We start from the raw sequence: 12945 nt of genomic DNA, 5'->3' as shown, positions 1-12945 counted from the left end.
CTCGGAGCGAGGTCCTGCAGGATCCTTGCCTGCGATCGGGCTCCTGGTACCTCCTGGAGCCAAGCACGGAGGAGCCCGGAGCTACCTCTGCTCTACGGCACTGGCAAAACCAGGCTTTTATGAGCGTTGCTTAGAGCAGCTCTCCTCCCTTGCCTGGGCGAGCTGAGCCCCTCGGCCCGAGGCTCCTTGCAGCCCCGCTCCCGGCCCTGATCCATGGTGTGCCGGCGAGAACTGGAGCTGGACGCGGTGCCCACGCTGGGAAACCCTGGCCTGGGACAGCACGGGGTGCCGGGAAGGCCCCCCACGTCGCTCCTGCTGGGAGCAGGCTCCTGCTCTTTCCCAGCACAGCAGCTGTCGGAGAAATGGAAATCTCTGGGAATTAATCTCGCTTCAGACGCGTTTCGCAGCGCCAGGGCTTTCGTAAGGGAAATTCTAGATCTCCTTCCGAGGATAGCCCACGGATAAACCCTCGTTTATAATTATATAGTAAACAACCCCAATCTTGTCTTTTCACCAGCTTCTGATGAATATGGAAATGAACGTTTTGACGATTAAGTGTGTGCCGGCGCCTCGCAGGTGAGCGCGCCGCGGCTTGGTCCGGGCCGCGACGGCAAGGGAGGATGTCGGAGCACGTCCTTCAGCTCGGGCGAGCGCCCGGCTAGTCGAAACAAGGTGCCGGGACTTTTCGGCGTGTGCTCGACTGGTCCCAGTTAAAGCCGCGGGCAGGAGGCGGCGCCGGGAACCCGGGCCAGCCCGGCGTGTGCTAGCACGACCGCCGCCGTGCCCGGACGGCGAGGCGGGAGCCCGGGCTGGGTAACGCAGCCGAGCAGCGCCGGCTCCGGTGCCGAGGACCGGGGCGCCCGCTGTCCTGCCGGCCCCGTGGCTGCGTCCCGCTGCCCGGACCCGAAAACGAGGCCTGGGGGGGCAGCGCGCGCGGGATGCCGCTGGAACCAGGTCTGCGGCTCTGTGCTGGCATTTCTCCCAGGGGATTTTCCAGCCCTTGCTTTGCCGGGGTGAAAAGCCTCGGGGCTGGGGCGAGGGGCAGCACTTGGTCCCTTGGTGGCCGCCTTTGCCATCTCCCCCTTTAAATATGAAGCAAGTTTGGGAGGGGAGCTCCGGCTCGGCTCATCCCCGCCGTATCTCCCTTTATCCCTGGCAGGGCAGCGGAGCATTTCTGGGTTCCCTTTTTTCCCCTTATTTCCCACTATCCGTGCATTTCTGGCATCGCCCAGCTGGATGTCCGTGCTGGATGTGCATCGCAGCGCCTGCACCCACCAGCTCGGGAAAAGCCCGGTCCCTCTTGGCCGTTTGTTGGCTTTTGCTTATCTTTTCCTCCTTCCCCAGCCCTTAAAAGCCGAGGGCACGGCGACCGCGCGAGCCCGTTCCCATCCGAAACGGCCCGGCGACAGGGCGGGAGGCCGGGGCGCGGGAACCCCGCTGCGTGCCGGCTCCGCGGAGGGCGGCGGCGACGCTCGGGCTCTCTCCCCGCGCCGCCGGGATCTGCTGCCGGCTGCGCAATATGCTCCGCTTTTCCTCTCCAGCTGTTGCAGCTGATGGTTGTGGGAAGGGAAAGGTGCTTTCGCGTTCGGGATCGCTCCGGAGCGGGGAGGCGCCCGCGCGGCAGAGCCCAGGCTGCATTTTGTTTAAATCCAGCCGGGCTTTGCAATATTGGCGGAGGATTGAAGTGACCTTGGGAATAAATTTTACGACCGGCGTAGCGGTGTCCAAAGCGCCGTTTTGAGGGGGCTGGATGCGGGCCGGCAAGCTGAACCCGGCGGGGCTGCAGCAACGAAAGGAGCAGCGTGGCGTGTTCGGGAGAGATAACGTGCTTTTTTAGAGGAATGAGAGGGGAGGTTTTAAGGCGCTCGGGCCCTTCTCCAGCTCCGTATCCCCAGCAACTCCTGAGAAGGCAGCTCCTGCCTGTGCTGCCATCCATCTTAGCCCGCCGCGTACCGAGCGCAAAGAGCCTCTCTTTATTTTTCGTGGTTAGATAGATCGCCTGTGTTTTCCTTTCTGCCCCCGCTCCGTTGCAGCGTGCCGCTCGTTTTAAGCAGAATTCCCCGTGGCTCGAATATGCTTTTAATACATTTGCTTTAATTGCTTTTAATTACCAAAAAAAAAAAAGAAAAGGATTTAAATGGCGAACGTGCTCGGAAGGAGCGGTTTTTGAAGGGATTCGGCTCTCGCTCTTCGCCGCTCGCAGTCCGCAGGCGATGCCGCGGGCCGTGGGCGAGCGGGATCGCGCCGTGCCGAGATCCGAGACTGGCGCGCGGCTCTGGGAACGGGGCGCACCTTGCCCCCATCCCGCTCCCTCCGCGGGCTGCCTGCCGCCCCGGCGGCGCTTTCCCCCTAATGAGATTAGTGGCACAAAGCAGCGATTCTTCCGCTGCTTTTAACGTACGTGCGGGGTTTGCGGGGGATTGGAAATTCCGACTTCGGTCGGATGAGCCCTTGCTGTAACCGTTCCGTGGACGGATCTTCCTCTCCTCGGCCTCAGCGGTGACGTTGGTGGTGGCACGAGCGTTTTCGCCTTTCCTCGCCTGCCTCCCCTTTTCCGCGGCCTGGACCGCTGTCAGTTTTATCTTCTTTCTTTCTTCGGATCTCACCTTTGCTCCGAGCTGCTTCCATCTTGTCTGGGACACAAGGGCTCGGTGTCCTGCCCTGGCCAAGCGAAACACGGGTGAGAGGAAGGAGAAGTGCAGAACTTGCTGGTGGATCGTTCCTGCAGATGCTCCGTGGTTTTCCTAGCTGATGTACGAATATATACATATATATATATGTGTGCGTGTGCATATGGGAAATCCCTGCAGTGCCTCGTCTCGGCAGGGGCTGCCCGTCCCTGCCTTGGGCCATCGGGGCCCGGCTGGCAATTTGTCAAGAGCCCAAGGGCTGTGCTTAAATTTGAATACAGATTTGCATAATTTATCAGGAATTAAACCTCCCCGCCATAATATTTGCCTCTGTGTTTATCTCCCTCGGTCGGCGCTGGGGAAGCGCGCGGTGCCGGGCGTTCGCCAGCGGCCCAGACCCCCTCGCTTTGCAGCCCTGCGCTTTTTCGGCAGGGGAAGGGTGGCGGGGGCTGAGGTCCAGGAGGGCAGGAGCCTCCGGGGGGGGGGGGGGGCGACAGGCTGAGCAGGGGGGTGTTGAGAGGGGCTGGGAGCAGGCTGAGCTTTTGAGCCTGGTTTCCTAAGGAAAAGAGGTTTACGGGATCGCGGTCCATCTGCGTGTCTGGGGGGTCTCATCCTTCCCCCTCCCCAGCCCCAGCCCCGTGCTGGATCTCTCCCAGGGTGGTTTCAGCGGCGGCGGGTGCCCACAAATGCCGTAGGGTCCGGGGGAGACGGAGCGGTACGGGCACGCGCGCCGTCTTAGCCGGGCGCATCCAAGCACGAGTCGGGAAACTGGAGTAAACGGGGCATTGGCAGCTGGACGGGAGGCAGGGACAGGCTGGCGCGACGGCAAGGCGAGGGGGCCCGGCGGTGGGGTGGGCGCAGGGTGAGCGGAGCAGAGGGAATGCCGACGGCAGGAGTGGAGTGGGCGCAAGCCCCCGGAGCTCGGGGGGTGCCTCGTCCCCGTGCAAATCTCTCCTCCCTGCTGCGCTTGCCCGGGCACCACGAGAAGCTCCAGCTCGTGGCACGGAGCAGGGCAGGGAAGTGCCGTGCCTGGAAAACGGGTCACCTACACGCTGGATCCAGTGGTGTCGGACCAACGTTCCCTTTCCTTCAGGGTCGTGAGTGGCAGAGGTGGGATGTCCCGTTGTCCCCAGGGTGCAGGCAGGGTTTACGGGTGGAGGTGACGTGCCCGAGGCTCCCTGGGACATCAGTGGCGGAGCAGGGCGGATCTGCGTCTCCGTCCAACTCTTGGTTTTGCACCAAAAGCTTTTCCGCGCCCCTGCGCTCGCAGGGGGAAGCGCTGCCCTCGCTCCCGCGCTGGGGGGTTTCTGGGAGCCGTTCCCCTCTCCCTTGCGTCCGTGCCCGCTGCGGGGTCCGCGCCACCCGGATCGCGCAGCGGTTGCCGGCCGCGTGCCGAGCGTGCGCGTAGCGGCGTCGCGACGTTCAGGCCTGGCCGGGGCTCCGGGTGCTGGAGCCGCCAGGCCGCTCCGTGCCTCGGTTCCCCCCGGCAGCGCCAACCCCCTTTATAAGGCGCCTTGGGATGCGCTGAGCGACAGCCGCGCGGCGGCCGCTTTTCGAAGGGGGAGAAGGTTAAAGCAAGCCGCCTCCGAGGGCTTTGAGTCACCTCGGCTCGCGCTGGCTCCGGCCGCGCCGCGCTCGCCCGCCGGGGGCCCGGGAGGCAAAACAAACCCGCGCGCAGCTGCCGCCTCCCAGCCAGATGTTGACGCCGGGGCGGCCGGGTGCGCGGCGGCGGCTCCCAGCGGAGAGGAGCAGGGAGACGGCGCCTGGGGTTAGGTGCGCGGGACGGGCTGCGCGCAGATCTCCCGGCCCAAATCCTCCTCCCTGCACAGGAGCAGGGGCAGGGGGGACCCCGGGAACCATCCCACGGCGGTTTCCCACGCCGGGCACCGTGGCCGGGGATGGAAAGCCGGCGGGAGGAGAGGGCAGGTGGCGTTCGCCTTTCGGAGCGGCGTTCCCGCGGCTGCGGCGCTGGCTCCTGCCCACGGCGCAGCAGCAGCAGCAGCAGCAGCATTTAATTTCTCAATGGGAGGGAAGGGAGATGATGCCGCCGAGTCCCATTTAACCTGCTGGTGACCTGGTCTTAAGTCATCGTGGCTGCAAATAGACGGTGTTGGCTCCGGGGCATGGCTAATGGCTCCGGGAAAGCTGGGATCTCGCTTTGAAGACGCGCTTAATTGCTGCTGGCAGGCGCTTGGTGCAGGTGATGCGGGGACCGGCACCCGCGCCGTCCCCCCCTAACCTCCCCCGCCGAGCGCCTGCAGCTTTCTGGCCCTGGCAGCCGAGGGTAACGAGCTCCTTTATAAGGAACGAGCGGGACGGTAGCGCAGGGCCGGCGTGCGGGTGTCGCTGGGTTAATTGCGCAGGCAGGGCTGGGGGAGCCCAGGCGTCCTGGAGGGAACGGGGGCTCATGTGTTTGCGTTAGGTCTTTGTGCTGGTTTTGAGCGATTTAAAAACAAAAAAAACAAGGTGGATTAAATTTCCATGCCGAGGAAGGAGGGGGGAGCACCGGGAAGGAACGTGTCCGCCTGGCACCTGCCCAGCCCCAGTCCATGGAGCCGGGATGCCACCAGAGTGGGCACGGCAGGCATTGCTTTGGGTGGGAAGCACTGGAGAAGAAATCGGGAACGTGAGAGCTCAGCTGCTGCTGGCTGACGACGTACAGGTTGTCGTGGCGGACGGCGCCCTTACGCTTTTCTTGCACGAGCAAGTGCTCTGTCTTTGGGAGATAAACTTTGGCCTCTCGGCATGCAAGCGGTGTGATCACTAGCAGGACCTAGGGTCCATCTGTGATGACCAGGGGGTTTCAAGCTGTTGGACCACTACTCTTTGCTTACTGGGCTGCTTTCAGGCACGTAAAGCATAGAGCGAGCTGCAAGTCTAGTGTGCTTCAACGCCCTGTCACTCCTCTTCCAGCTGAAGGGCAAATTGCAACGCACACGCTCCTGCTGAGCAGCAGAACGGTGTTGCCTGGAGAAGAAGCCAAAATACCACATTGCTAAAGGTTAAATTCTGTAATTATGCCTCAAGTAGCCCCTTTGAGCATCTGCAAAGTCCTACTCTCCCTTTGAAGCCTTGCCTTCATGGTGTGCACAGCAGGGTCCATCCTTAAAGGATCCAGGTGAATCAAAATGGGGCAGAACTTCTCTCCGGTGTGAGTTGGGCTGGTAGCTTGGCAGTGCCCTCAAAGTCCTCCTGAAACTTTGGGAATTGGCTTGGGTTGGGGAGGAAAAGAATTGAACTGATTCACTCTCCCAGGGCATTTCCTGGGAGCAGTGGGAGCCAGGGAACAGAGCAGGTGGAGATGGCTATGATTATTTTTTATGGTTCCCCTGGAAATGCCTGTTAGCCTGAGCCTGGCCGCCTGTGCAGAGGGAATGAATGGGCTGGAGTGGGTTTCTTGAGTGTGGAAAGTCATGCTGAAGGATGGACCAGTGCAAAGACGTGGTGGCGTTGTCCTGGAAAATCAGAAGACCAAGACTGCCCTAAAATCTAGCAGCCAGGTCCCGAGTTCCTGGGGATTTTGATGAACAGTCTGACAATCGGATTTTTTTAATTTCCATACAGTATCTTACTGAATCTGGAACTGAAGGGTGCAATGAGTTTTCTCCTTGCTGTTTGAGGAAAACTTTGCAGTTATGCAAAGAGAGCATCAAAGTCTTGATAGAAACCCATTGGGGTGTCAGGTTTATTATGCCAGTGCGCAAGGAGAGTCACCAGCTGGGTTTGGGGATTTGGGGCTGGGGGCACAGCGGAGATGCTTCTGCTCTAACAGTGAGCTGGGAAACGGGGGCATTGATACTGATTTGCCTGTTTTCAGGGTTTGAGCTTAACACGGGACGCGTGGGACCTGATCGGCTCTTGTCTCAGGCTGCGCAAACCCGCTGCGGCGATGCCTGGCATGCCGGGGTCCAAAAGGCCCCGGTTGGGGGGAGGATGGAGACCTGCCGAGGAAGCCGCGATGAGCAGGGAGGTCCCAGGGGGTGGTTTCCATCCTGTCCCCTCCAGAGCCTTGCCTGACCTCTGGGTGGAGAAGCCACCTTTGCTCTGCTAGGGGGATTCGTGTCCCCATGGGGTGGCTTTCTCACGGTGCCCAGCCGCTCCCCGGAGTCGGCTGGGAGCTGATGGGACTTTGCAGGGAATCATCGGGGCATCCCGGCCGTGGCCTTCTCCTGTGGCCCCAAGTCCTGAAGTGCTGGTGGACCTTGGCTTGCGTTTGGTCCGTTGGGTTTTGCAGCTGGGGAACTGAGGCACACGTTGAGTCTGCAGGAAGCCGAGGGCAGAGCTGGGAGGCAAACGCAGGACCCTGAGCGCTGGCGGCCGCTTCTGCCCTTCTCCCTGGTGTCTCTGGGGCGTTGGGTTGTTCCCGTTCCCCCAACCGTGGTCGCACTCCCGGGTGAGGAGAAAGCGGGCATCAGGATGCAGAGGGATGATTTTTTTCCATCAATCCCGGGATTCCCCCCTTCTCCTGCACGCACCTTGCCCTTCTGTGTGTTTTGGCTGTCGGGCGAGCGGTGATTCACCGCAGGGGTAGGACGGCAGCAAAATCACAGCATGGCCTTCGGCCCGGGGCAGTGGCTGCAGGAGGGCACACGGAAACGCGGCGGCCCGCTGCCCCGGCCGGCGTGCCTGGTGTTCCTGCGCTGACGCAGCTGCGAGCGATAGTAAACATTGAGCAAGAGCCACTTAAAAATAAAACAGCCTGGACACATATTCCCACGTGTAATAAAATGAAATTAAAAGGAACAACAGAGGTCTGTGCTGAGCTGAGGACTCGCCTTGGCTTTTAAGGTGGTGGTTTTGCAGCAACGGGAAAACAGTGCAAGGGCGTTTGAGACGGCAAGTCTGTGACTGTGGACCCCCCCTCCAAAAAATGCAGGTTATGGCTGCTGGGACTATCTCAGAGCGCTCCGGGGCCCGCAGGAGATTAAACGGGGACTTAAATTGATATGGCTGCTGCAGCTGGGGGACGAGATTGAAGGCCTTCAGGGGACACGCAGCGTCGAGGCTGTAAATTAAGCCTAAAAGCAACCGCCAGCCCCGTGCGCGGGGTGTGAACACGGCAGGGTGAGGTTTCGGGGTGGGGGGCCGGTGGCGGGTTGCAATTGCGGCCGCCGCGAGAGCAGCTCGGGGGCCGGGAACCGGTCACCGCTACGGCCCAGGCGCACCTGATCCGGGGGCTCGGGTTTCAGCCCGCCGTGTTCGGGGGCTCGCGTTGCTGTCGTCTCGTGTATGGCACCGAGTCAAAGCGGCTCCGGTGCCTCGGGTGTCACTGGAGCCGCCCTGGCAGACAGGGGGGGAGGTGGCAAAGATTTACGCTGTCAGCACACCCCGGCTCCCAGCTGTTTGGAGCCATAAATGGGTGCAGGAGCAATACGTAAATGGGTGCAGGAGCAGTAGCTGCCGCTGATGCTTGCGGGATGCTGGTGCCCGCTGCACTGGGGGGCCGTCCAGGTACTCGCTGTGCTTGGATTCCCCCCACGAGCAAAAGGGGACTTTAGCAGACATAAGCGTTTATCCAGCTGTTTGTGTCCTGACCCGGTGTCCCACTTGGCAGCGCGCGCGGCGCTCCGGGCCGGACTGGGGAAGAGGTGACGGTGCTCCGGGCCAAGGGCAGGCTGCGGCTGCCTGCTGCACGCCGGAGCCCGGCGGCCGGGAGAGACCCCGGCTGCAGCCCAAGCTGCAAATCCCCCCCGACGCCCCACGCTGAAAACATGCAGCAGAAGTAAACCTGAGCCCCCGCCTTCGTTTTCCCTGCAACCGCCTCGAGATCGTGGATTTTGCCAGGCGCGGAGGTGCTCCGCGCGCTCCTGCTCGGCGCGCCCGGCCGTTACAAGCCAGGCGGAGACAGGCAGCGCGCCGGCGGTTAGTAATATTTCATAAGCGGCAGGAACCCGTAACGGGCCCAACAGGGGAGAGTTACTTAACCTCTTCCACAGCTCCGGAGGCCGCAGGCTTTCCGGTGACGGGGCTGCGGCGCAGAGACCGGTGCACGGGGCTGCGCTTTGGGGTGCGCCTTGCGGCCGGCTTTGCGCGTGGCCGCCTGCCCGCCCGGGACGCCGCATCCCGCTGCGTGGCTCCTTGCAAGGTGACAGCAGGGACCGGAGAGCCGTCGCCGGATGCGAGCAGAGGCGTTGCGCCGGCCGCTGCTCCCGGGATGCTGAGGCTGCTGGGTGGTTTGGAAAGCGGTGCGCAGGCAGGCGCCGGCCGCCTCCGCTCCCTGCGTGCGGGGTCGTGTTTGCTGGCAGCTCTCTCCTCCCTGGAGCTTGGGGCAAGCCCCGGCTGGGCTGAGCACGTGTGGCCCGTTTCCCTTCCCCTTCCCCCGGAGCAGCCTCCAGACGTTTGGCGTGTGGTTTGTGCGGTTGCTGCTATCTCGTCTGCCCGGCGGTCACGTCCCCTCTCGGCGGTGAGTCACCCAGCCGTACCTCTCCCCCCTGCCGTTTCGGAGAGCTGAGCCGAGATGAAGATGTTTTCAGCGGGGCTGACACATCTGCGCCCGCTAAGTTCCTCTAGTAAAAGCCCTTCGTGTTTTGGGTCCCGGTCACCCGCTCCCGTGGGAAGCAGGTATGTTATACGGCAGGAGACCGAGCGGGGACGTGAGGCTCCCGGCAGGCTCAGGGGGACATAGGGAGGCAGCGGGTGCTGGAAAGACCCTTTTTCTACCCGTCGCTTCCCCCTGACTTTCCTCCCCGTTCGGGTGAGGCTCTCCAGGACGGGCTGGTGGGCGAGCGACCGTCTCTGCATCCCCTGAAGCTGGGCTGCTTTGGACCACCCGCACCCGCGAAGGCGCAGAGCGTGCCCAAAGCTTGCGTCGGCGATGCTTTTCGGCAGGCGGACGCATGCCTTTAGCGTGGCACGGTCGGGAAAGGAGGGGCGCAGCCGGCCTCGGGCTGCTGGCGCTCGCGCCTCCGTGCCCGCGCCGCTGCTTGTCCCGGCGGTGCCAACCCGCCTCCGGGCGAGCAGCTGGCTCCAGGAGCACGGCTCAGCCTGCCGGGACCTGTCGGCGTGTCCCTGGGCAAAAAGGATCTTGTGCTGGTTCAGCAAGTGCTCTGACCCCAGGCAGATGGAGGCGGTTGCGGTTTCCCCCTTTCCCCTCCCTTTCCCCTGGCAGGAGCCCACGGTTGGGGTGAGCTGTACGTTGCTCACTGCGGTAGAGTTTCTCCCCTTGGCATCGCTTTCTGGCTCACAGATCCAAGGAGGAAGCGACTTGCCTGCGGCCACCTCCTGCAAACGGAGCTCCTTAGTGCGTAAAGGAGCAGTTCCGCCCCCGGGGCCGCTTACGCCACCCCGGGAGCTCAGGGGCTGTATGGAGGAAGGGATGCTCTCGCGTTGCCTTTGGGCTGGATTTGCACGGGGTTCATCCCTGGGAAGGCTCTGCCCTTCTTTCCCTCTTCCCTGCCCCAGCACTGGCTCCTGGCAGGACACGGTCCTGGGAAATGCTGCCCAGGCAGCTTCTCCCTCTGGGCGCTTAGCAGGGAAAAAAGGTGTCGTGGGTAACCCCAAGGCTGGAGTTCAGGTCATCTGGGCTCATTCAGCTTTTGCTGCTGGTCAGCTGGGTGACAGGGACAAGTCCTTGCACTGTCCTGTGCCTCGGTTTCCCCAGCTGCTCCTCTGGGATGTGCTTTGAGACCCCGTGCTGGGTTTATGCCCCCCCCCCCGGAGTAGCGCTGCTCCCATGGGTCGCCTTCCCCTCGGTGACTGGAGGCACCGGGCAGGGCTGCCCACAGCCCCGTCCTGGGTGGCTTCGGGGCTCGTTTGGTGGCATTGGAGCGGGGTGGATGGAAACCTGCCCCATGCTCCATCAGGTGCGTCCTGGGCACAGAGGGGGATGGAGCAGTGGACTTTGCCAGCGCGGTGCATCCCCCAGCTCTGTCCTCTCCAGAGTGGGTTATCCTTGCGTAGGATAAGGTGCAGAAGACAGGGATCTGCCCCAGTAGGACCGGGAATGTAACTGGTACCCCAAAACCCTTTTTGGGTACTGGAAGCTTAAGCTGTGTGCAGGCATCCTGGTACTGGATGGCAGGGCTGGGTCATCTCCTGTTTGCAGGGCTCAACATGTGGCTTCATGTCCCGCTGGGGCCACCGCTGCCACCGTGCACAAGCGGGGACTCCCATTCCCGGGGAAATGTGTTGCTCCTGGTTTCCAGGCGCTGGCTCGTCGCCAGAGCAGCCGCGGCAGAGCAGCGCGGCGGAGGCGGCGTGGCCAAGGCGAACGCGCTTCGGAGGGGAGCCGCTCACGGCTAACCCGGGGTAAATCCATCCCTGGATGCCGCCCGGCTCGCTCCAGCCCTGCAGTGAGAAAATGCATTTGCCGTCCGCGGAGCAAACGCTCCTGGGCGAAGGTTTTGCGGTTACAGGGGCGAGGTGCGAACGTGTGTGCGTGCACAGCGTCTTTGCAGCGCCGCGCGTGACATTAGACAGCAAGTTTCACCTGCTGGGAACGAGCTCCGCTTTGAACTTTGCGGAGCTGGCGGCTCCCGCGGTCCTGCCGCAAAGAGGGCTGGCGCGAAGGCGGCTGCCGCCGGCGCGCGGCGAGCGCGGGAAGCGAAGCCCTCCCCGAGCCAGACGGGCGGTGGAATTGTGCCAGGAGCTGTGCGGAGCACCGAGTCGGTGAAGCACATGTGCTGGGATGCAAATATGTACGCGGAAGAGATCCCGGCTGTCTAAATAATGTGAAATATTGACTAGCTCTTGCAGATGGTGCTCCACGTGCGGCGTCGGGGACTGAACTTCTCTGTCTCCTGCTGGGTTTTGGTGTGATTTTTTTTTGATCCAGTGGGATGCCGGACTCTTGGCAAACTCACTGTTGCCTGGTTGCTTTCAGCAGGGTGGTTGAATTTGGGGAATTTTTGTTGTTATTGGGGTCTGAGCGCAAGGGGGAAGGGAGAGGGGGTGCAGAGGGTTTGCCTGGTTCCTCCAGACTCTCCTGCTGGCTTTTACTCCATTTTTAAGCGATGACACAAACTGGGAAGCGGATTCGCGTTCGGCATGTTGTAGAGCCGAGCGCGGTGTTTGGGTTTGTAATATTGCCCGATGCCATTTGGTGGCAGTGTTGCAGAGGAATTGCTGTCCGCGGCCAAGAGCTGGTTTTATTACCACTATTATTATGATTATATTCGCTGACCAAATGCTGCTGCTGATTATTTGCACGAGGACGTTGCTGGGGGGCCGCTCGCAGACGAGGCCCCAGTGTCCTGGACGTAAGCCAGACCGCCGGCAGCAGGGCCTTGGGGACACGCTGCTTTCGTATCAGCTCACGGGTGGGCAGCAGGTTTTCTGCTCTGTTTTGGATAAGACGCTGGATAAGATGCTGTTTTGGGGCGTGTAAAACTTGCTTCGTGCACGCTGTCGCGGACGACGCTTTTGCGCTTTCCCCAAAGTTGCTCCGCGGTGCTGGGCGGCTGCGGCTGGGACGGGCCGCGCTGGCCACGCTGCGCCGGGAAGCGGCTCTTATCGCTGCTGGGGAAACGTGCTGGGCAGCGCCCTCGCCTACGGATCGCGGCGCCTGCGATAAAACAGCTTATCAGCCCCGCTGTTTAGTCTTCTTGCCCGCAGATTCACGGCTCCGCTCCGAAAGCGGCGAGCTGGACCCGCAGCCGGAGCGACGGGCGGCGAGCGGGGGCCCGAGCGGCGCTCCCCACCGCCGGCTGCGTCTCGCCGCCGCTCCTGGCGCGCGGGGGACCGACAGCCGCAACAGCCTGTGCTCCCGCGGGGCTCGTTCCAGCGCGGCGTGCCGCGCGGGGCTGAAACCTGTTTCCCTCTTCTGTTCCCGCAGGCTTTTCCCATCTGCCTAACGGGCTGTACCCCTCCTACATTCCCCTGAGCCACCTGGAGCCCCCCAGCGCCGGCAGTCCTCTCCTGGCCCAGCTGGGGCAGCACAGCCTCTTCGAGTCGCAGAAAGGTCAGTGCTGCGGGCCCCCGCGCCGCCGCCGGGCCCCCGGCCCTCGTCCGCCCCGGGCTGCTCGTCCAGGCCTCCCGGAGACCGCGTGGCTGCTTGGAGCTGCCGGGTGCTGCGGCATCGAGGGGAAAAGCGGGAACCCCCTGGGGTGGGTGCCCCGGGACGTTTTCTGGGAGGGCTGCGGACGCTGCTAGGACAAAGGAGTGCCTGTCCCCGCTCCTAGGGCAGCCCTGAAGAGGGGTGGGGGCACCTGGGGCTGTGGAGAAGGTCTCAACAGTACCCTTCTCCTTCCAATTTCTTCCTGTGCCGTTCAGGATGTGTTTTAGGGAACCAGCCAGGTCCCCCCTTGATGCCCCCGCTTGCTGCTGCAGCAAAGGGCTTGGTGTGCATCAGAGATGGGGCTGTCCTGCGTCCCACCTG

The 12945-nt window shown here is 62.7% G+C and overlaps 1 protein-coding gene across 6 annotated transcripts in view; it reads left to right on the top strand.

Annotated features, from left to right (window-relative positions):
* Positions 1-12945, top strand: part of TNRC18 (trinucleotide repeat containing 18) — a 61108-nt gene that overhangs the window by 5935 nt on the left and 42228 nt on the right. For all 6 annotated transcript variants that reach the window (XM_067306576.1, XM_067306578.1, XM_067306575.1 and 3 more), the window contains one exon: positions 12403-12528. In XM_067306576.1, coding sequence (XP_067162677.1) covers positions 12403-12528 — 126 coding nt within the window. The remainder of the gene's footprint in view (positions 1-12402; positions 12529-12945) is intronic.

The sequence above is a fragment of the Apteryx mantelli genome, chromosome 16, assembly GCF_036417845.1.
Source record: "Apteryx mantelli isolate bAptMan1 chromosome 16, bAptMan1.hap1, whole genome shotgun sequence".
Taxonomy (NCBI): domain Eukaryota; kingdom Metazoa; phylum Chordata; class Aves; order Apterygiformes; family Apterygidae; genus Apteryx; species Apteryx mantelli.
Note: the sequence above shows the minus strand (reverse complement) of the source record. Positions and strands in the feature narration are given on the sequence as shown.